Genomic DNA, 21,920 nt, shown 5'->3' on the forward strand with positions numbered 1-21,920 from the left:
GAGCTTAAATTCCTGCTGGGAATGGGGAAAGCGACCCCTAAATTCCATCCGGGAATTCCAGTGGGAATGGGGAAAGTGAACCCTAAATTCCAGCCGGGAATGGGGAAAGCGACCCCTAAATTCCAGCCGAGAATTCCAGTGGGAATGGGGAAATCGAGCCCTAAATTCCAGCCGGGAATTCCAGTGGGAATGGGGAAATCGAGCCCTACATTCCAGCTGGGAATTCCGAGTGGGAATGGGGAAAACGAACCCTAAATTCCTGCTGGGAATGGGGAAAGTGAACCCTAAATTCCAGCCGGGAATTCCGAGTGGGAATGAGGAAAGCGAGCCCTGAATTCCAGCCGGGAAGGGGGAAATCGAGCCCTAAATTCCAGCTGGGAATTCCAGCCGGGATTCTCCCGTGCCCGTTCCTGGCCCACAGGATCTTTCCCGCTTCTGGGATCTCCTTGGGATCATGGGAATTTTGCTCTGAGGATCTTTCATCGAGGAGGATCCCAGATCCCAGATCCCAGAGGGGTTTAGGGAACACTGGGAATGCCGGGAGGAAAGATCCCGGCATGTGCCGGGAATCCCACACCCTGGGAATTCCGAGTGGGAATGGGGAAGTGAAAGGGGGTCAGGAGCTTCCCTAAATTCCGGCTGGGAATTCCTGTGGAGCTGCAGCCCCTGCTGGGATTCTCTCCAACTGGGAATGGAGTCCAGGGACCCCCAGGCTCATTCCCATTCCCCATTCCCATTCCCCATTCCCCATTCCCCATTCCCATTCCCATTCCCCATTCCCCATTCCCATTCCCATTCCCATTCCCATTCCCATTCCCATTCCCCATTCCCATTCCCCATTCCCCATTCCCAATTCCCATTCCCATTCCCCATTCCCATTCCCATTCCCATTCCCCATTCCCCATTCCCATTCCCATTCCCATTCCCATTCCCATTCCCCATTCCCATTCCCCATTCCCATTCCCCATTCCCCATTCCCCATTCCCCATTCCCCATTCCCATTCCCATTCCCCATTCCCATTCCCATTCCCCATTCCCATTCCCCATTCCCATTCCCCATTCCCCATTCCCCATTCCCATTCCCCATTCCCCATTCCCATTCCCATTCCCATTCCCATTCCCATTCCCCATTCCCATTCCCATTCCCCATTCCCATTCCCATTCCCCATTCCCCATTCCCCATTCCCATTCCCATTCCCCATTCCCATTCCCCATTCCCATTCCCATTCCCATTCCCATTCCCATTCCCCATTCCCATTCCCCATTCCCATTCCCATTCCCATTCCCCATTCCCATTCCCCATTCCCATTCCCATTCCCATTCCCCATTCCCCATTCCCATTCCCATTCCCATTCCCCATTCCCATTCCCATTCCCCATTCCCATTCCATTCCCCATTCCCCATTCCCCATTCCCCATTCCCCATTCCCCATTCCCATTCCCATTCCCCATTCCCCATTCCCATTCCCATTCCCATTCCCATTCCCATTCCCCATTCCCATTCCCATTCCCCATTCCCCATTCCCATTCCCCATTCCCATTCCCATTCCCCATTCCCATTCCCCATTCCCATTCCCATTCCCCATTCCCATTCCCATTCCCCATTCCCATTCCCATTCCCATTCCCATTATCCCATTATCCCATTCCCATTCCCCATTCCCATTCCCATTCCCATTCCCATTATCCCATTATCCCATTCCCATTCCCATTCCCATTCCCATTCCCATTCCCCATTCCCATTCCCATTCCCATTCCCATTCCCATTCCCATTCCCATTCCCATTCCCCATTCCCATTCCCCATTCCCATTCCCATTCCCATTCCCCATTCCCCATTCCCCATTCCCCATTCCCATTCCCATAATTACATTCAGGAATCTCCAGGGTTATTTTGACGCTCCAGCTCCCCCCCCAGGACATTCCGTTATCCCATTTTTTGGAATTCCAGGTCCTGGATAACCACTCTGGATTTCACTTTTTCCCGACTCGGATGAGAATTCCCGGGATGATCCCGGACAAATCCCTGTCTCTCCGGAGCCGGAGGAGTGCGGGATGACGGCGGTGGATCCCTCAGTGGATCCCTCGGTGGATCCCTCAGTGGATCCCCATTCCCGATCCCTGCCCTTTTCCCGAGTTCCAGCAGCGCCTCTCCCACCCACGGGAGACGCGCAATTCCCACGCTCCGGGTTTGGAATTCTGGGATCCGCAGGGCCGGGAGAGGGCAGGGATCCAGGGATGGGCCAGAGCATCCCAGAGAGAGATCCCCCCTCCCTTCTCCGGGAATCTCCGCCGAGTTCGGGCCGGGAACATCCCGAATTCCATCCCCGTCATTCCCGATCCCGCCGAGCCCACACACAAGTTTGGGAAAAACGCCGCTTCCATTCCCCTTTCCCAAAATCCCTTTTTTTTTTGGTTTTCCCCCCCGATCCCGATCCCGATCCCGGATTCCCGGAGGCTCACTCACAGGAGAACTGGCTGAGGAGGCGGCTGAGCCATCCCATGATCCTTTTTTTCCTCTTTTTTAATTCTTTTTGTTTTGTTTTTAAATTAATAATTTTTTTTTTCCTCTCTTTCCGAAAGCGATCCCGTCGCTCCGGGAACGGGTTCCCGGGAAACCGCCGCTCCCTCCCCCGCAATTCCCAAAGCTCCCCCTTTTCCCGGTGGCACGGGGAGCTTGGAAATCAAAAAAAAAAAAAAAAAAAAAAAAAAAAAAAAAAAAAAATTTAAAAAAAAAATTAAAAATAAAAATTCCGACGGGATTTATCCGCTCCCCCCCCATCGCGACGGATTTGGGAATTGCGGCAGCCCGGGAGGTGAAAAACAAACAAAAAAAAATTATAAAAAATTCAAATAAAATAAAAATAATCGGGATCCACTTACTTTTTCCAAGGGAAAGGTTTTGGAGGAGGGATCACGGAGCTCCCGGAGGATCCGGAGGGGATTTGGGAGAGGGAGAAGTTGGAGCCGCTTCCAGAGGGATGGAAGGAGCTGTTCCCAATGCCGGGAATGCTGCGGGCTCTTGCTGCCATCTTCCGGCAAAAAAAAAAAAAACCAAAAAAACCTGGAGCTGGGAAAAATTAAAAAAAAAAAAAAAAAAAAAAAAAATTAAAAAATTAAAAAATACATAAAAAAATTCCATCCCTCCGTTCCCAAGGAATTCGGAGCTTCCCGAGCCCTCAAAACCTTCCTGGCAAAATCCATGGAAAATTCGCTTTGGGGGTTGAGTTTTTAAGGGATTGGAGGAAAAAAAAAAAAACGGGAATGAGAGTGGATGGGAAGGGATCAGGGTCATGGGATCATCTCAGGGATGATCCAAAGGATATTTTTTCCCCTCATCCTTTGGGATGATGGTTGGAAAAGGGATTGAGGGGGAAGGTCAGGTCGAACATCCCGGATTTTCCCTGGTTTTCCCGGATTTTCACTGGTTTTCCCGGATTTTCCCGGATTTTCCCGGATTTTCCCGGATTTTCCCGGATTTTTCCCGGGTTTTTCCTATATTTTCCCGGATTTTCTCATCTCAGGATTCTTGGAGGGAGTCCTTTGGATTGCTGGGCCTTGGAAAATTCCCATTTCCAAAGGGAATAACCCCATAATAATCATAACAATAATAATAATAATCATAATAATAATAATAACACCTAATAATAATAATAATAATAATAATAATAATAATAACAATAACAATCCAAGGGGGCTCTTCCATAAATTATCCCCCGGAATATTTCCCCAAACCAAGGGACAAAATTCCCTGGGAAAAAAAAAAAAAAAAAGGAACATTCCCTGGAAAATTCCTGGAAAAAGGAATTCCTGGAACATTCCCTGATTAAAAAAAAAAAGGAAAGAGTGAGAGGAAAAAAATAAAAAAGGAGGATTTAGGGAGCCAAAAGTCGGAAGGCCTCTGGAATTTTTATTTTTTATTTTTATTTTATATATATTTTTTTTTTCCCGGGAGCTTCGACAGCTCCAACCCCCATCCCCATTCCCATGGAAACTGCGGGATACAAATTCCATGGAAACTCCATGGCAACGGCGCTTCCCACAGCCCGGAGGCGGGAGAGGCTCGGGAATGTGGAGCTGCTTTTATTCCCCCATGGAATCCATCGGAATTCCAAGAAAATCTCATCCCGGGAAGAGCTCGGGAGGGGAAAAAAAAAAAAAAAGGGATTGTCCTTGGAGATGGATGAGGATGGAAAAAGCTCATCCCAAAAATGAGGAGTTGGGATTGTCTGGCTTTGGGCATTTCCAGGGATTCTCTGGGAATTCCAGCCCAGGATCCCAGCTCATTCCCACTGGGAATTCCATTCCCTGACCCTTTAGCCCAAATCCCGCCTCTCCTTTCCCTCGGGAAGCGGCTCCGAGGATTCCCTGGATCCTGCCCTGATCCAGCTGCACATTCCCAGCTCTCCCAGCCCCGGGATTGGATCCAGCCCCATCCCGACTCCTCTCCGGGAAGGAATTTTGGGAATTCCCTGGGAATTGGGGACTCCAGGAAGGGTCTCCCTTCCCTTTTCCATCCCCCAATCCCATAAAAACCCCTCGGGATGGATCCTGAGTGTCCCTGATCCCAGAATCCCGGAATGGTTTGGGATTTGAGAGGGGACCTTCAATCCCAATAATCCATTCCACGGGCAGGGACATTCCCGCTCTCCCAGAATCTCGGACACTTCCCGGCGTGGAGCAGCTCCAGCTTCCCTGGGAATTCCATCCCGAACCCTTCCCATCATCCCGACGCCATCCCCAGCTCCGTGTGACCGGATCCCAACGGGAAAGAGCCTCAGGAGCTCTGTCGGTGCCGTTTTTCCCGGCGCTTCCCGCCGGAAATTTGGGAAAAACGGGACGGGGGAATGGCAGCCATGATGCTCCCGCCGTTGCCAAGCAACCAGAAGCGCCACTGCGCATGCGCAGCGTTGCTCAGCAACCGGGGACGCTTTCAAGGCTGCGCATGCGCAAAGACCGCAAAGCGGCGGCTGTTGCCGGAGTAACGGGAGATCGCGCATGCGCAGTAACGTGCGCGTACCTGCGCTCAGGTGTGCTCATGGAGCAGGCGGAGAGAGGGGCGGGCCCGGGGCCCGGAGAGGAGATCGGGGAGCCCGAGCCGGACCCCGAACCCGATCCTGAACCCGATCCCGGTGCTGATTCTGTCCCGGTGCTGATTCTGTCCCGGTGCTGATCCTGTCCCGGTGCTGATTCTGTCCCGGTGCTGATCCCGTCCCGGTGCTGATTCTGGTCCCGGTGCTGATTCTGTCCCGGTGCTGATCCTGTCCCGGTGCTGATCCCGTCCCGGTGCTGATCCGGTCCCGGTGCTGATCCCGTCCCGGTGCTGATCCTGTCCCGGTGCTGATCCCGTCCCGGTGCTGATTCTGTCCCGGTGCTGATCCCAGTCCGGGTGCTGATCCCGGTCCCGGTGCTGATCCCGTCCCGGTGCTGATCCCGTCCCGGTGCTGATCCTGTCCCGGTGCTGATTCTGGTCCCGGTGCTGATTCTGTCCCGGTGCTGATCCTGTCCCGGTGCTGATCCTGTCCCGGTGCTGATCCTGTCCCGGTGCTGATCCTATCCCGGTGCTGATCCTGATCCCGGTCCCGGTGCTGATTCTGTCCCGGTGCTGATCCTCTCCCGGTGCTGATTCTGGTCCCGGTGCTGATCCTGTCCCGGTGCTGATCCTGATCCCGGTCCCGGTGTTGATCCTGGTCCCGGTGTTGATCCTGGTCCCGGTGATGATCCTGTCCCGGTGCCGATCCCACTCCCAGAGCGGATCCCGGTACCGATCCCGGTGCCGATCCCGGTACCGATGCCGGTACCAATCCCGGTGCCGAGGCGGACTGGGAGCCCCAGCCGCGGATCGCCGCCCGCCGCAGCCGCCTGGATGTCCGGCGCCGCTGAGGAGCGCAGCGCCCGGGAGGCACTCCCGGTTTTCCGGAGCATTCCCCGCGAAAGAGGCGAACCGGCAACGAAGAGGAAAACCGATTTGGGCTGCTGAAGAGTGGAAAGATCTCGGCGCCCGGTTAGAAACCCTACCTGTGACGATTCGCCATGTAGATGGCCATGTCCCCAAGAGCAGAGCTAACGAGGAGCAGCAAAATAATCAGCGGGTCGATCAAGCTGCAAAGATGGGGGAGTTGAAGATAGATCCTGACTGGGAGCACAAGGGAAAGTTGTGCTGGAGTCCAGGACATCCCCTTGGATGGCCGGGAGCCGAGGAAGGGAATTGCAGCCCTGGACTCAAAGCGGGGTGTGGAGCCGGTCCAGGGGCTCCGAGACCTCGGCACAGAGCCCAGGGAAACACCGGGTTTGATTTTAATCCATGGGAGAGGAATTACAAACCACCGGGATGTGAAAACAGCGGTTTAGCGCAGTAAAAGATACAGAATTCAGTAGTTTTAGGGTTTATAGAATAGAGGTAAGTGGGGACAAGATGGTGGAATTTGGGGGGTACCTCATGGACTTCTCCTTCTTCCTCTTCCTCCATCTTTTGGGGTGGTGATGGCACAAAGTAGTCAGAGTGGGTTGGAGCAAAGTAGAAATGTCACTTTTAGTGTGAGCACTGGGCATTGGCACAAATTGTAAATAACTAGTATGTAATTATCTGTATAAATGTGAGGGAACATCCCATCAGGAGTCAGTCTCCTCGTGTCCCAGCTGCTGTCTGGACCTCGGCTGGGAGCAGAGAAAATTCTGAGATACCAAATAATAAACACCACGAGAAACCTGAAAACAAAACCTTGAGGACTCTGCTTTTTTACACCGACGCGACTCGGGGCTTTTAGAGGGACTTTAAACCACCGAAATCTCGGGTGAGGGAAAAACCCACCCCGAGTTGTTCCCAGCACCATGGGTCCGTGACGGCTCAGGTCACCAAGGTGGAGAGGCCACCTCTAAGTGGGCACCAGAGCGAGGGGTGGATTTAACCACGGACAGCATTTCTCAAGTGATCCGTGACCGTGAGACGGGCGCTGCCGTGAACGAACCAAGAGAATGAAACCTCTCTGGTGTGTCTTGGGGAAGGTGAATCAGGGAAACCTTATCAATAGGATTGCTTAGCCAAAGATTCTGCAAATGTGAAACCTAAAATCGGGATAGAAATGAAAGCTGATTTTGAGTTGTAGGATACTGAGTCTTAGTTACTCTATAACCTGAAAACAACAATCCAGCTGAAGGAGAATCCCTTTGGATTGAACAATCCCTTTCTGCTGGCTCAGGGATCCAAAGGTCAATCCAGGAACACAGAAAAGTCTAAAGAGTCGTTTTTAGAGTTTAAAATATAACTCAGTATGGTGATATAGCAGTTCTTATAGGCTGGATGTAGATTCTATAGGATTTTGCAAAAAAATCCTATAGAACCTATAGACTCTATAAGCCTATAAGACTCTCTTAACTCTCTTAACTCCTTTAACTCTCTTAACTCCTTTAACTCTCTTAACTCTTAGCTCTCTTAACTCTCTTAACTCCTTTAACTCTTAATTCTCTTAACTCTTAACTCTCTTAACTCCTTTAACTCCTTTAACTCTTAACTCTCTTAACTCCTTTAACTATCTTAACTCCTTTAACTCTCTTAACTCTCTTAACTCTCTTAACTCCTTTAACTCTTAACTCTCTTAACTCCTTTAACGCTTAACTCTCTTAACTCTCTTAACTCTTAGCTCTCTTAACTCTCTTAACTCCTTTAACTCTTAACTCTCTTAACTCCTTTAACGCTTAACTCCTTTAACTCCTTTAACTCTCTTACCTCTCTTAACTCTTACCTCTTAACTCTCTTAACTCCTTTAACTCTTAACTCTCTTAACTCTTACTCTTACCTCTCCCCTTAACTCTCACCCTTCCTCTTCCCCCTGCCCTTTGCTCTCTCTCCCTTCTCTCTCAGCTCTCACCCTGCTGTTCTCTCTCCCTCTCTCTTTGGGATTTCCCTCCAGCCCCGGCTGGTGGCTGAAGGCTTTTTACCCCTTTTACCCCTGCAATAAACCCACGTGTTCTGGAATATCTAAAGCAGAATTCCTTGTCCCAGCCATCCGAGGATTCGCCTACAGGTACGGAGGGCGGTGGTCTAAGCACGAGTATGGAGAAACCCGGCAAATTAATTATCTCACACCGCCTCAAACCCGCCGAGGCAAGCGTCATGTGCTGACCATGGGAGAAGCCACCACGGGATGGTTGGAAACTGTTGTGGTTTGAAAGCAAACCGAGTGAGAGGCTCTAAGTCAGAAATAAAATTTAATGAGAAGAAAAGGAAAATAAAATAAAGTAAAATAAAATAAAATAAAATAAAGTAAAATAAAATAAAATAAAATAAAAACAAGAAGAAAAACCACTGACAGAGTCAGAACACACCCCGATCAGAGTGATGGAAGCAGTCTCCAGGTGAGGTGCTCTTCCTGAAGCAGTGATCCCATAGAAAGATCTGGTAGCTCCAGTCCTCTGGGAATCCAGTGGGTGAGGGCTGCTTCTACTGTCCCAAATCCCAGTTTATATCCAGGAGGGAATGCTTGGCTCCTCCCCGTGGGCGGAGCATCTCCCAATGGGATGATGAGTCACACAGGAGCTCCTTGATGGCCCATTAAAGAGAGATAACTCCAGAGGGAGTGATCTGTGAGTCATGCACACGGCATCGATGGGACCTTGTTGTGGTTTGGAAACAAACCGAGTGAGAGGCTCTAAGTCAGAAATACAATTTAATGAGAAGAAAAGGAAAATAAAATAAAATAAAATAAAATAAAATAAAGTAAAATAAAATAAAATAAAATAAAATAAAAAATAATAATAAAAAAAAAAAAACAACAAGAAGAAAAACCACCGACAGAGTCAGAACACACCCTGATCAGGTGATGGAAGCAGTCTCCAGGTGAGGTGCTCTTCCTGAAGCAGTGATCCCGTAGAAAGGTCTGGTAGCTCCAGTCCTCTGGGAATCCAGTGGGTGAGGGCTGCTTCTACTGCCCCAAATCCCAGTTTATATCCAGGTGGGAATGCTTGGCTCCTCCCCGTGGGCGGAGCATCTCCCAATGGGATGATGAGTCACACAGGAGCTCCTTGATGGCCCATTAAAGAGAGATAACTCCAGAGGGAGTGATCTGTGAGTCATGGCAAGGCATCGATGGGACCTTGTTGTGGTTTGGAAACAAACCGAGTGAGAGGCTCTAAGTCAGAAATAAAATTTAATGAGAAGAAAAGGAAAATAAAATAAAATAAAGTAAAATAAAATAAAATAAAATAAAATAAAATAAAATAAAATAAAATTAAAAAAAAAAAAAAAAAAAAACAACGAAGAAGAAAAACCACCGACAGAGTCAGAACACACCCTGATCAGGTGATGGAAGCAGTCTCCAGGTGAGGTGCTCTTCCTGAAGCACTGATCCCATAGAAAGATCTGGTAGCTCCAGTCCTCTGGGAATCCAGTGGGTGAGGACTGCTTCTACTGTCCCAAATCCCGGCTTATGTCCAGGTGGGAATTCTTGGCTCCTCCCCGTGGGCGGAGCATCTCCCAATGGGATGATGAGTCACACAGGAGCTCCTTGATGGCCCATTAAAGAGAGATAACACCCGGAGGGAGTTGTCTATAAGGCATTGATGGGCCATGAACTGAAGATGGGGATAGAATACATCCCAAACTACAACCAGGACAAAGAGCCTGGGGAAAAAATGGATTTTAATGGAGAAACAGGACTATCCCACTACTGGGCATGTCAATCAGATATTAAAATCGTTTTTCCCTTCTCCAGCCGATGCTTTGCTACCATCCAGTGCCGCGGCCTCCTCGGGCCCGTGTGGGATCCCTCAGGGCAGATCCCAGCACAAACGGGAATTTGGGAACACGACCCTGGGGAAAAAAATGGATTTTAATGGGGAAACAGGACGATCCCACTATTGGGAATTTCAATCAGAAATTTAAATAGTTTTTCCCTTCTCCAGCCGATGCTTTGCTACCATCCAGTGCCACGGCCTCCTCGGGCCCGTGTGGGATCCCTCAGGGCAGATCCCAGCACAAACGGGAATTTGGGAACAAGACCCTGGGGAATAAATGGATTTTAATGGGGAAACAGAATGATCCCACTAGTGGGAATATCAGGAATTGTCCCCTCTTAATCATCAGCTGTCAGAGCAGCCACCAGGACGTTTTTATACCCCGGGAATGCTGTGTCCAGGTCTGGGATCATCAGGACAGGAGGCACACGGAGCTCCTGGAGCAGGCACAGCAATAAAGGTGATGAAGGGCCTGGAGCATGTCCCTGAGGAGGAAAGGCTGAGGGAGCTGGGGTTCAGCTTTGAGAGGAGATAAATGAGAGGGAACTGAGCCCTGGGTGTCCCTGTGTGCAGGGAGGGCTCAGAGCAGGGCCAGGCTCTGCTCCAGGGGGTCAGCAATGGCACCAGGGGAACGGGCAGGGACTGAGCCCAGCAAGTTCCACCTGGACAGGAGGAAAACTTCACTGTGCAGTGACCAAGCACTGAGCAGATTGTCCAGAGAGGGTCTGGAGTCTCCTCACTGGGGATATTCTGGAGTCCTCTGGACATAATCCTGCACCCTGTGCCCTGGGATGGCCCTGCTGGAGCAGGGAGGTGGCACCAGTGACACCCTGTGGTCCCTTCCAGCCTGACCCATCCTGAGAATCTGCAAATCTGGGATTCTGTGGGTTTGGGAGTCCGAGATTCTGGGACTGCGTGAGTCTGTGACTTCATGATTTTATGAGTCTGCTATTCCTTGGTTCTGTGAGTCTGAGGTTCTGGAATTCCACGATTCTCTGACTCCACGATTCTGTAATTCTGTAGTTCTGTCATTTTGTGAATTGGTAATTCTGTGATTCTGTGATTCTGAAGTTCTGTGATTTTGTGAGACTGCGATTCCACGATTCTGTGATTCCATGATTCTGTGATTCCATGATTCCGTGATTCCATGATTCTGAAGTTCTGTGATTTTGTGAGACTGCGATTCCATGATTCCGTGATTCCATGATTCTGAAGTTCTGTGATTTTGTGAGACTGCGATTCCACGATTCTGTGATTCTCTGCCTCTGCGATTCCATGATACTGCAATTCTGTGACTGAATGATTCCATGATGCTCTGATTCTGTAATTCCATGAGTCTATGACTGATTCTGTGTGTCTGCTATTCTGTGATTCCATGACTGTGGTTCTATGATTCTGAGATTCTGGAAGCCTGTGGATCTGTGACTTTAGGATTCGATGATTTCATGACTCTGTGATTGCATGATTCCATCACTGTGCAATTCTGAGATTCTGTGACTTTCTGGCACAGAATTCTGTGATTTCATCACTCCACAGTTCTGGGATTCTGGGAGTCTGTGATTCCACCATTTTGTCGTTATTGACTCTGCGGCTCCATGACTGAGATTCCACCACCCCGTGATTCCACAATTCCATCATTCTTGTTATAAATACCTATTATAAAGTTGTTTTTTTCGCAAGATGTGTGCTCTATGATTAATAACTTTGTGGTAAGAATATAAGTTTTTTTTATTTCTGCTGTTAGTAAAGAAAATTAGACATAGTGGTAGTAGTGATATAATAATTGCTTAAACTGTCTGTTTGGCTGGGATAACATCCAGTGAACATGTAAAGAAGACTCTGCTATTGATACACCAACTATCAGCATCTCCCATCTGAAGAAAGCACGGACCAAGGCCCAATGTGGAGGTGATAATGAAGACACAGCCCAGAAACACTCAGCTCTAAAAAGGCGGACCCAAGGAGGAGCCACGAAAAATAGTCCCTGGAATATGGAAACTAGTTTATGGAAAAAAATGAATATTCAACAAACTGATACAATAGAAAGGGTATTTAAAGAAAGCCTGTGAAATAGCAGGGTGTGGATTTGGCCGAGTGCCAAGTCACCCGGCCGGCCGTACTTTGTTTTTTTTTTCCTTATCTCCTAATTGTCTTATCTTTTATTAAACCTCTTTCCTAAAATCTAAAAAGTGAATCTCGTTTTTCACAATTCTGCACTTCCCAGATTCCTCGACTCTCTGACACCGTGATTTAGTGATTCTCCCTGATTCCTTGATTCTCTAATTCCATGATTCCTTGACTGATTCCATGACTGATTCCTTTATCCAGGCGACCCTGCATTCACCTGACACTACCACCTTCCGCTAACACCATCCAACCGAGCATCTTAACGGGGGCAGGAGGACCCCAAACCCCCTCCCAAAAACCCGTGGGGACCCCCAGAACCCCTTAAAACCCGTGTAGACCCCTAAAACTCCTTAAAACCAGGGATTTTCCCCAAAAAAGCCGGGATCGGGGAGTCCCCTGCTGGTGCGGTCCCAGCGCCCCCTGGCGGTTGGTGGCGCAACTGCACCTCTCATGTGCCGCACCGCGCTTTACGGCGCTTTCGCGACGGCGCGCGGCGGCGCTGCTTTACGACATCGCTGCTTTACGACAGCGCCGCTTACGATAGCGCTGCTTTACGACAGCGCTGCTTTACGGCAGCGCGGCGGGCCAGGCCGCGGGAATCCGCCGAGATGAAGCAGAAAAGGAAAAATGGGAAAGGTAAAAGAAAGAAAATTTCAAAAAAGGCACCGAGGGGAGGAAATGGAGCTGGAGGACGGGCAGCTGAGGGGGCTCGGGGTGGGGAAAAGGAGGCTCAGCGGGACCTTGTGGCTCTGCACAACTCGCTGACAGGAGGGGACAGCCAGAGGGGGACACAGTGAACAGGGACAGGATGAGGGGAAACGGCCTCAGATTGTGCCAGGAAAGGTTCAGGCTGGATAATTAGAGGAATTTCTTCACTTAAAGGGCTGTCCATCCCTGGCCCAACTGCCCAGAGCAGGGGTGGAGTCCCCATTCCTGGGGGGATTTAAAATCCCTGTGGATGTGGCACTTGGGGACACGAGTCCCTGGTGACCTCGGCAGTGCCGGGAATGGTTGTGATTTGTTAAAAAAACATGGATATTGATCTAATACCAATATCCAACTATGACGGACAAAGACTCTCTAACAGTTTGAAGTTAGAAAGTGGATGTTTATTACGACGCCGGGCAGCGTGAGGGATAGCTCCCAAATACACACGCGCAATTTACAGATGATCACAGGGTCTTTTTATGTACAAAAGTGTTGAATACCCAAAACACAAATGCATATTCATGACTCTGGTCCATCCCATTCCCCGCTTTGTATGGTAATTAGCCAAAAAGCAATTAAGCACGAGTAGTTTGTCCTTTTTAGGGGGTGGGGTCTCAAAATGATGAAGTAAGATGAGTTTTCCTCGCTTTGCCTTTTTAACCTTTTAGTGTTGGTGACACCTGGATCCTGTTTTCTCAAGACTCTCTGATTTATGATCACATTGTGTTCTTGGAGTCTATTGATTAAGTTGACAGGTCTCCTGATTGATCAATTCCTTAAATCCGGCTTATGTTAAAAAAAAGGGAGTTTACCTCAGCAATGTCTAGTTAGTAAAAGGGGAGTCTACGTGCTCTTCAAAATGTAAAGGGAAATCTACATCAGCAAGTCCACATCTACTTTAACTAAAGTCCTTAATTCTTTAAAATTAATATCTCAGTTGGACTCTGCGGTCTTTCAGCGCTTTTCCAACCTTCCATAATTCCGTGCCGGGAATTTCAGGCTGCCCCTGGGTTGTGACAAGCGGGAATATTCTCTGAATCTTCCCTATTTGTTTTCTTTTCATTTTTGGTGTTTTTTTTTTTCCCATTCCCGTTGCAGGGGAGCTCAGCCAGGCCGAGCTGATGGTGATGACCATTGCTGACATCATAAAGCAGCTGCTGGAGGCTCACGAGCAGGGAAAAGATGTGGATCTCAACAAGTGAGTGTCTCAGGGCTGGGTTGGGCACACCCTGGGCTTTCAACTTTCATTTTCACACATTTCCTCTCATATTTTCGCGCCATAAAGACACCAAAATCAGTAAATTCGGGGCTGATTTGCTGTGGGGTATCAAATGGGTGAAAAACGCCAAGAAACTATTTTTTTCTTTTTTTCCCCCATCCCTCAGTAGTCACGAATCCATCAGGGAAAGGAAATGTTGATACAGAAATAATATTAAATCAGATTGTTTTAGCAGCGTGTGGCACCCGGATTTGTTCAGAGAAACTTCTTTTTTCCTCGTGTTTGTGGAGTGAGAAAACCTGATTTTGGTGTTTGCAGGAATTTTTCCCTCTTTATTTATGTGGAGGAAAAAAAAAACCTGAATTTGATATTTACAGGAATTTCTTCCTCTTTTATTTTTGTGGAGTGATAAAACCTGAATTTGATGTTCACAGGAATTTTTCCCTCTTTATTTATGTGGAGGAAAAAAACCCTGAATTTGATGTTTACAGGAATTTCTCCCTCTTTTATTTGTGTGGAGTGAGAAAATCTGAATTTGATATTTACAGGAATTTCTCCCCCCTTTATTTTTGTGGAGGAAAAAACCCTGATTTTGGTGTTTACAGGAATTTTTCCCTCTTTTATTTATGTGGAGGAAAAAAAAACCTGAATTTGATGTTTACAGGAATTTCTTCTTCCTTTATTTTTGTGGAGTGAGAAAACCTGAATTTGATATTTACAGGAATTTCTTCCTCTTTTATTTGTGTGGAGGAGGAAAAAAACCTGATTTTGGTGTTTACAGGAATTTTTCCCTCTTTTATTTATGTGGAGGAAAAAAAACCTGAATTTGATGTTTACAGGAATTTCTTCTTCCTTTATTTTTGTGCAGCGAGAAAACCTGAATTTGATGTTTACAGGAATTTCTCCCTCTTTTATTTGTGTGTAGGAAAAAACCCTGAATTTGATGTTTACAGGAATTTCTCCCTCTTTTATTTGTGTGGAGTGAGAAAATCTGAATTTGATATTTACAGGAATTTCTCCCCGCTTTATTTTTGTGGAGGAAAAAACCCTGATTTTGGTGTTTACAGGAATTTTTCCCTCTTTATTTATGTGGAGGAAAAAAAAATCCTGAATTTGATGTTTACAGGAATTTGTCCCTCTTTTATTTGTGTGGAGGAAAAAACCCTGAATTTTATGTTTAAAGGAATTTCTTCCTCTTTTATTTACGTGGAGGAAGAAAACCTGAATTTGATGTTTACAGGAATTTCTTCTTCCTTTATTTGTGTGGAGGAAAAAAACCTGAATTTGATGTTTACAGGAATTTCTTCCTCCTTTATTTATGTGGAGGAAAAAAACCCTGAATTTTATGTTTAAAGGAATTTCTTCCTCTTTTATTTACGTGGAGGAAGAAAACCTGAATTTGATGTTTACAGGAATTTCTGCTTTCTTTATTTTTGTAGAGTGAGAAATCCTGAATTTGACATTTACAGGAATTTCTTCCTCTTTTATTTATGTGGAGCAAGAAAACCTGAATTTGACGTTTACAGGAATTTTTATTTATGTGGAGCAAGAAAACCTGAATTTCCCTGAATTTTAACCCCCGTGTAAGGGTTGAACACATGAATTAATCATCATCAGGAATTAAACATCACTCAGGAGCTGTCCCTGAAAATGGCCAGGCAGGAGCTTTGCCAGGCTGCACAAAGGCAGGGCAAAACCAGCTGGATTTGGAAGGGAAAATTCAGGAAATTTTAAGGAAAATTAAAGGAAAATTTAAGGAAAATTTAAGGAAAATTTAAGGAAAAAATTAAGGAAATCGGGATGAAATTTAATAATAATTTAGGGAATAATTTAGATCATTTGGGTTTAAAATAAAAAATAGCTCAGATGGAAATTAGGAAGTTTAAATTTAGAAGAGGAGCACACGGAAAAATAAATAAAAACCCGCCGGCGGTTTTTGGGTTTATTTTCTGTGTTTTCCGTTTGCATTTCAACCCTTCAGGCTGGAGAGCAGAGCTGGAGGATCTCTGTGGGGGCCAGGGGCTGGTTTGGGTGACTTTGGGGCTGTTTATTTTTATTTGGTGCCAGGCTGAAGACCAAAACCTCGGCCAGGTACGGGCTGCCGGCGCAGCCCCGGCTCGTCGACATCATCGCCGCCGTCCCTCCGCAGTTCAGGAAGGTTCTGCTGCCAAAGCTCAAGGCCAAGCCCATCAGGACAGCCAGTGGGGTGAGGCAAAACTGGTTTTCCTTCCTTCCCTCACGCCCTCGCTGCTCCCAGCACAAAGTTTGGGGTGAATTCCTGCCCAAAACCGGGATGGGGAAATGGTTTGCCGTGCCCACGGGGAAAAATCTTGGTGGGGATGATTTTTGCCTTGGAGGTTTTGCTTTGGGAGTGCCCAAGGAGCAGCCAGGGTTGGGATTGGAATGGGGTGGGATTTAAGGTGCTTCCAACCCAAAATGTCCTGGGATTTTTCCCTGAGGGAAGAGGGGGGTTGTATCCGTGTCGCTGTGGATCTTTTTAGCAGAGCAATTAATCCAATTTACCCTGAAACCAACTAATTCTTCAGATCAGACCCAAATTTACACTGAAACCACCTAATTCTTTGGGTCAGACCTCAATTTATCCTGAAACCATGCAATTCTTCATGTCAGACCCAAATTTACACTGAAACCATGTAATTCTCTGAATCAGACCCAAATTTATACAGAAATCACTTAATTCTTTATATCAGACCCCAATTTACACTGAAACCACCTAATTCTTTACATCAGATCTTAGTTTACACTGAAACCACCTAAATCTTAAAATCAAACTCTGAATTTACACTGAAATCCTCTAATTCTTTTTATCAGACTCTTAATTTACACTGAAATCATCTAATTCTTCATATCAGACCCTAAATTACCTTCAAACCCTCTAATTCTTCATATCAGACCCCAATTTACACTGAACCCACCTAATTTTTTGTACCAAACCCCAGTTTACACTGAAACCACCTAATTCCTCATATCTGACCCAAATTTACAATGAAATCTCCAAATTCTTTGTACGAGACTCTTTAATTTACACTGAAACCCCCAAATTCTTCATATCAGACCCCAGTTTACACTGAAATCACGTAATTCTTAATTTCAAACTCTTAATTTACCCTGAAACCACTTAATTCTCTGTATCAGACCCCAATTTACACTGAAACCCCCTAATTCTTTGGATCAGACTCTTAATTTACCCTGAAACCTCCTAATTCTTCATACCGGACCCCAATTTACACTGAAACTCCCTAATTCTTTGTACCAAACCCCAATTTACACTGAATCCTCCTAATTTTTCATATCTGACCCCAATTTACACTGAACCCACCAAATTCTTCATATCAGACCCTAAATTACCTTGAAACCCTCTAATCCTTTATATCAACCTCATAATTTACACTGAATTACACTGAAACCATTTAATTTTTCATATCTGACCCCAATTTACACTGAAACCCCCTAATTCTTTATATTCTTCCTATCAGACCCTAAATTACCTTGAAACACTCTAATTCTTTGTATCAAACTCTAATTTACACTGAAACCCCCTAATTTTTCATATCTGATGCAAATCTACGCTGAAATCATCTAATTCCTCATATCAGACCCCAATTTACACTGAATCCACCTAATACTTCATTTCAAACTAATTTACCCTGAAACCACTTAATTCTTTGTATCAGACCCAGTTTACACTGAAACCCCCTAATTCTTCATATCAGACCAAATTTACCCTGAAATCATCCAATTCTTCATGTCAGACCCCAGTTTACCCTGAAACCCTCTAATTCTTTGTATGAGAGTCTTAATTTACACTGAAACCACTTAATTCTTTGTATCACACCCCAATTTACCCTGAAACCCCCTAATTCTTCATATCTGACCCAAATTTACACTGAAACCACCAAATTCTTCATTTCAGACCCTAAATTACCTTGAAGCCCCTTAATTCTTTGTATCAAACTCATAATTTACACTGAAACCACCTAATTCCTCATATCAGACCCCCATTTACACTGAACTCCCAAATTCTTTGTATCAGACTCTTAATTTACCCTGAAACCACCTAATTCTTCATTTCAAGCTCTTAATTTATCCTGAAACCACTTAATTGTTTGTATCTGACCCCAGTTTACACTGAAACTCCCTAATTCTTCGTATTCTTCATATCTGACCCTAAATTACCTTGAAACCCTCTAATTCTTCATATCAAACTCTTAATTTACACTGAATTACACTGAAACCACTTAATTTTTCAGAACTGACCCAAATTTACACTGAAACCCCCTAATTCTTTGTATGAGACTCTTTAATTTACCCTGAAACCACTTAATTCTTTGTATCTGACCCAAATTTACCCTGAAACCCCCCAATTCTTCATGTCAGACCCCAATTTACATTGAAACCCCCTAATTCTTTGTATGAGACTCTTAATTTACCCTGAAACCACTTAATTCTTCAGATCAGACCCCAATTTACACTGAAACCACCAAATTCTTCATATCAGACCCTAAATTACCTTGAAACCATCTAATTCTTTATATCAAACTGATAATTTACACTGAATTATACTGAAACCCCCTAATTCTTCTTATCTGACCCCAAATTTACACTGAAACTCCCTAATTCTTTGTGTGAGACTCTTTAATTTACACTGAAACCTCCATATTCTTCATATCAGACCCCAATTTACATTGAAACTCCCTAATTCGTTGTATGAGACTCTTAATTTACCCTGAAACCACCAAATTCTTCATATCTGACCAAATTTACCCTGAAACCATCTAATTCTTTGTATAACTTTCTTAATTTACACTGAAACCACCAAATTCTTCATATCTGACCCTAAATTACCTTAAAACCTTCTAATCCTTTATATCAAACTCTTAATTTACACTGAATTACACTGAAACCACCTAATTTTCCAGAACTGACCCCAATTTACACTGAAACCCTCTAATTCTTTGTGTGAGACTCTTTAATTTACCCTGAAACCACTTAATTCTTTGTATCTGACCCAAATTTACACTGAAACCCCCAAATTCTTCATATCAGACCCCAATTTACCCTGAAACCCCCTAATTCTTCATATCAAACCCCAATTTACACTGAACCCCCCTAATTTTTCATATCAGACCCCAATTTACCCTGAACCCCGAGAACATTAAACAATATTTAATCAGATTAATTAAGGGTTTCCCGTTTCTCGCTGGTTTCGTTTTCCCCTTCGGGGGCTCCCCCAGGGCTCTTTCAGCACGGGGGACACCCCAAAACCAACCCCCAGCTGCCCCCCTGCAGGAAGCTGTGTCCTTTGGGTGATCCCAGGGGTAATTCCTGTGATTTTTCCCCCCTCACAGATCGCCGTGGTGGCCGTGATGTGCAAACCCCACCGGTGCCCCCACATCAACTTCACGGGCAACATCTGTGTGTGAGTATGGAGACGGCCCAGATGTGCCCAGATGTGCCCCTGGGGGTCACTTCTGTCCTCCTGCAGGGACCCTGTGGGGATGGGGAGTGTCCAGGGAGGCTCCAGAGGGAATTTTTTCCAGTCTGGGATTCCCCAGGAGGAGCCGGGTGTGCTCTGCTCCCAGGGAATGAGGGACAGGGTAAAAAGGAACAGCCTGGAGTTGCACCCAGGGGAGGTTCAGGTTGGGTTTTGGGAACAATTCCTGCCTGGAATTGCCATCCCTGGGCAGTGCTGGAGCCCCCATCCCCGAGGGGATTGAAATTCCCTGTGGATGTGGCACTCAGGGACACGGATCCGTGGACTGGGGACTCTTGGAGGTCTTTTCCACCCTTTCTGTGAGTCAAAAGCTGATTTTTCCAGCTTTCCTGTCTAAACCCAGCAGCATTTTGGGGCTGCGTTGTGGATCCCTCCCACACCACACCAAAACCTGATTTTTTCCCACCTCCTGGTTATTAATTTATCATTAATTCCTTAAGAATCTTGTGGGGTTTGTGTTCCTGCTGTGTCTGGAATGGCAGAGCCAAAATCTCCTGGAATTACCCCAGCTTTATTCCAGTTAAAGAAACACAAGTTTGGCTGCTTACCTTTGAATTCTTTTTCCTCATTTCCTTCACTTTGAGATCTTGGCTGTGCTTTTCCCATCTCCTCTTTTATTTCCAAACATTCCCCGTCATGAATTCCATGGATTTCACTCTGGCTTTTGTTTCAGCTCCTCTTGAGCTGTTCCAGGTGAATTCTGTGCCTGGAACAGAATTTGAGCTGCACAAACCCTTGGCCAGCAAATTGAACGTGGGCACGGTGATTAATTTGTAATTAATTTGATAACCGGCGGCGGATGACTCGGGGTGAGCTGGCAGTGAGGAAATAAATCAATTATCCCAGGGCTGGGTTTGGTGGAGGTGGGATCTGCTCCATCAGGAAAATTCCCTGGATGCTCCCTCACCTTTCCTGCCGGAGCTGGAGGAGTTTGAATCCATCTCTGAGCACTTGGAGAATTTTGTTTGTTAAATAACAACGTTCTTAAGCTCAGGGAAAAAAAAAGTGCACCATGAAAATACTGAAATTCCCTAAATTTCTTGGGAAAGCCCGTGGTGGGACAGGGAGATATCTCAATTTTACATCTCTCCATGCAACAACAACAACAAAAAAATGGTTTTATGCACCAAATAAAGTGATACTCTTGAGAGAATCATGGAAAACATTCAAATTGTGATGATTTTTTTTTTAATATAGATTAATCTGTGTGTAGCAGTTGCCCCCAAAACTTGATGGCTGCTCCCATAAAATAATGCAGCATCCCAGAAATATTTTCATGGATTTTGCTTCCAGAAAGTCTCACTGGGTTGCTCGAGGTGAGTGTAGGGATTTGGCAGGTCTCAGCTGGGTTTGGACATCCCATTCTCATTAAAATCAATTAAAACTCCTCTTTTGTACTGTCCATTTAGTGTTTGCAATCACAGACAGGCTCAGCTCCACCCCTCAGCATCAGGGAATCACAGAAAATGTTGGAATTTGGAAATTTGGAGAGTTTAATTCCTGTTTTCTCTGGTTTTTCTTTTTTTCACTCTGCAGGTACTGCCCAGGGGGGCCTGACTCTGATTTTGAATATTCCACCCAGTCCTACACAGGATATGAGGTACTGATTCCCCTGTTTTGGGGGAATTCCAGCATTCCTTAAACCTGGCTTTGGTTTAGGCCGGGCTCTATTTCTGCAGCTCCCTCCTGTTGCAAGAACAAAAACCCCAAAAAAATACAAATACAGGAATCAAACCCGTGAAAATCTGATTTTCATAAGCTTCGGGCTCTAAAGCAGCTCAAAGTCTAGGAGTGAAATTCTTAATTACAGTAATTAATGGAAGAGTTAAAATTTTAAAAATTGTCTGAGAAAGGTCTCCAGACATTGGAGTGGAGAGGTTCCTACAGGATTAAAAAATATATAAATTCTGATTAAAAAAACCCCGTCTTTTTAGCTGTTAATGCCTCTGAAATTGCATTAATTCCCTTTTATCTGCAGTGATATCTCCCTAAATTTTTATATTTCCAAACTGTTTCCTCCCTGTTGTCTGCAGAAAGTTTAACAGCAGTTTGTGAGTGAATTCTTGTGACTGGATTGAACCAAAAAACTCACAGCTGTGGTAGGGGTGTGAAGTAGGAAAATGATGTAAAGATCCAACTGGATTAACCAGTGAGAAATCCTTTTAAACAGGAATTTTGTCTGTTGTTACCTCAGTGATTTAAATCTTGTCCCATGAAAGAAAAAAAATGGGAAATGCCAGGTGAATCCAGGCTACAAAAGAAAATTCTTCTTAAAATGTGGTCAGTAGGCTTCCATCAGACAGAAAAGAAGGAAGTTTCGGGGATTTTAATTGAAGGAATAAATTTAATTTGGAGATTATTTGAAGCCCAGACTGAGCCTAGAGGAGGCTGGCTGAGTAATTGGTGAAAACACTTTTTTGTGATTTTTGTAACACTTCTGTGACTCACTGCAGAGATGTTTGAGCTGTTGGAGAACACTGAAAATTGAATAATTCCCGTGCTTTTAGGCTCCTGTTGCCATCTCAGGGTGAAAAATGTGTCTTTTTAAGAATTTAAGGCGCCAGGTCCGTATTTATGGTTTTACAGGGTTTTGGTTTGGGGGTTTGAAGGCCTTGGGTCCATCA

The 21,920-nt window shown here is 45.6% G+C and overlaps 2 protein-coding genes across 3 annotated transcripts in view; one reads left to right on the plus strand and one right to left on the minus strand.

Moving 5' to 3' along the window:
* Nucleotides 1-5,548: 5,548 nt before the first annotated feature.
* Nucleotides 5,549-5,920, minus strand: LOC136359811 (putative per-hexamer repeat protein 5). Its single transcript, XM_066316748.1, has one exon. It carries the CDS (start codon nucleotides 5,918-5,920, stop codon nucleotides 5,549-5,551), a length of 372 nt encoding a protein of 123 aa, XP_066172845.1.
* A 6,494-nt stretch (nucleotides 5,921-12,414) lies between these two features.
* Nucleotides 12,415-21,920, plus strand: part of ELP3 (elongator acetyltransferase complex subunit 3) — a 78,203-nt gene continuing 68,697 nt past the window's right edge. For both annotated transcript variants that reach the window (XM_066314590.1, XM_066314591.1), the window contains exons 1-5: nucleotides 12,415-12,490; nucleotides 13,661-13,760; nucleotides 15,849-15,987; nucleotides 19,151-19,221; nucleotides 20,833-20,896. In XM_066314590.1, coding sequence (XP_066170687.1) covers nucleotides 12,463-12,490; nucleotides 13,661-13,760; nucleotides 15,849-15,987; nucleotides 19,151-19,221; nucleotides 20,833-20,896 — 402 coding nt within the window. In that variant the 5' untranslated portion in view covers nucleotides 12,415-12,462. The remainder of the gene's footprint in view (nucleotides 12,491-13,660; nucleotides 13,761-15,848; nucleotides 15,988-19,150; nucleotides 19,222-20,832; nucleotides 20,897-21,920) is intronic.

Source organism: Sylvia atricapilla, chromosome 3 (assembly GCF_009819655.1).
Source record: "Sylvia atricapilla isolate bSylAtr1 chromosome 3, bSylAtr1.pri, whole genome shotgun sequence".
Lineage (NCBI taxonomy): Eukaryota > Metazoa > Chordata > Aves > Passeriformes > Sylviidae > Sylvia > Sylvia atricapilla.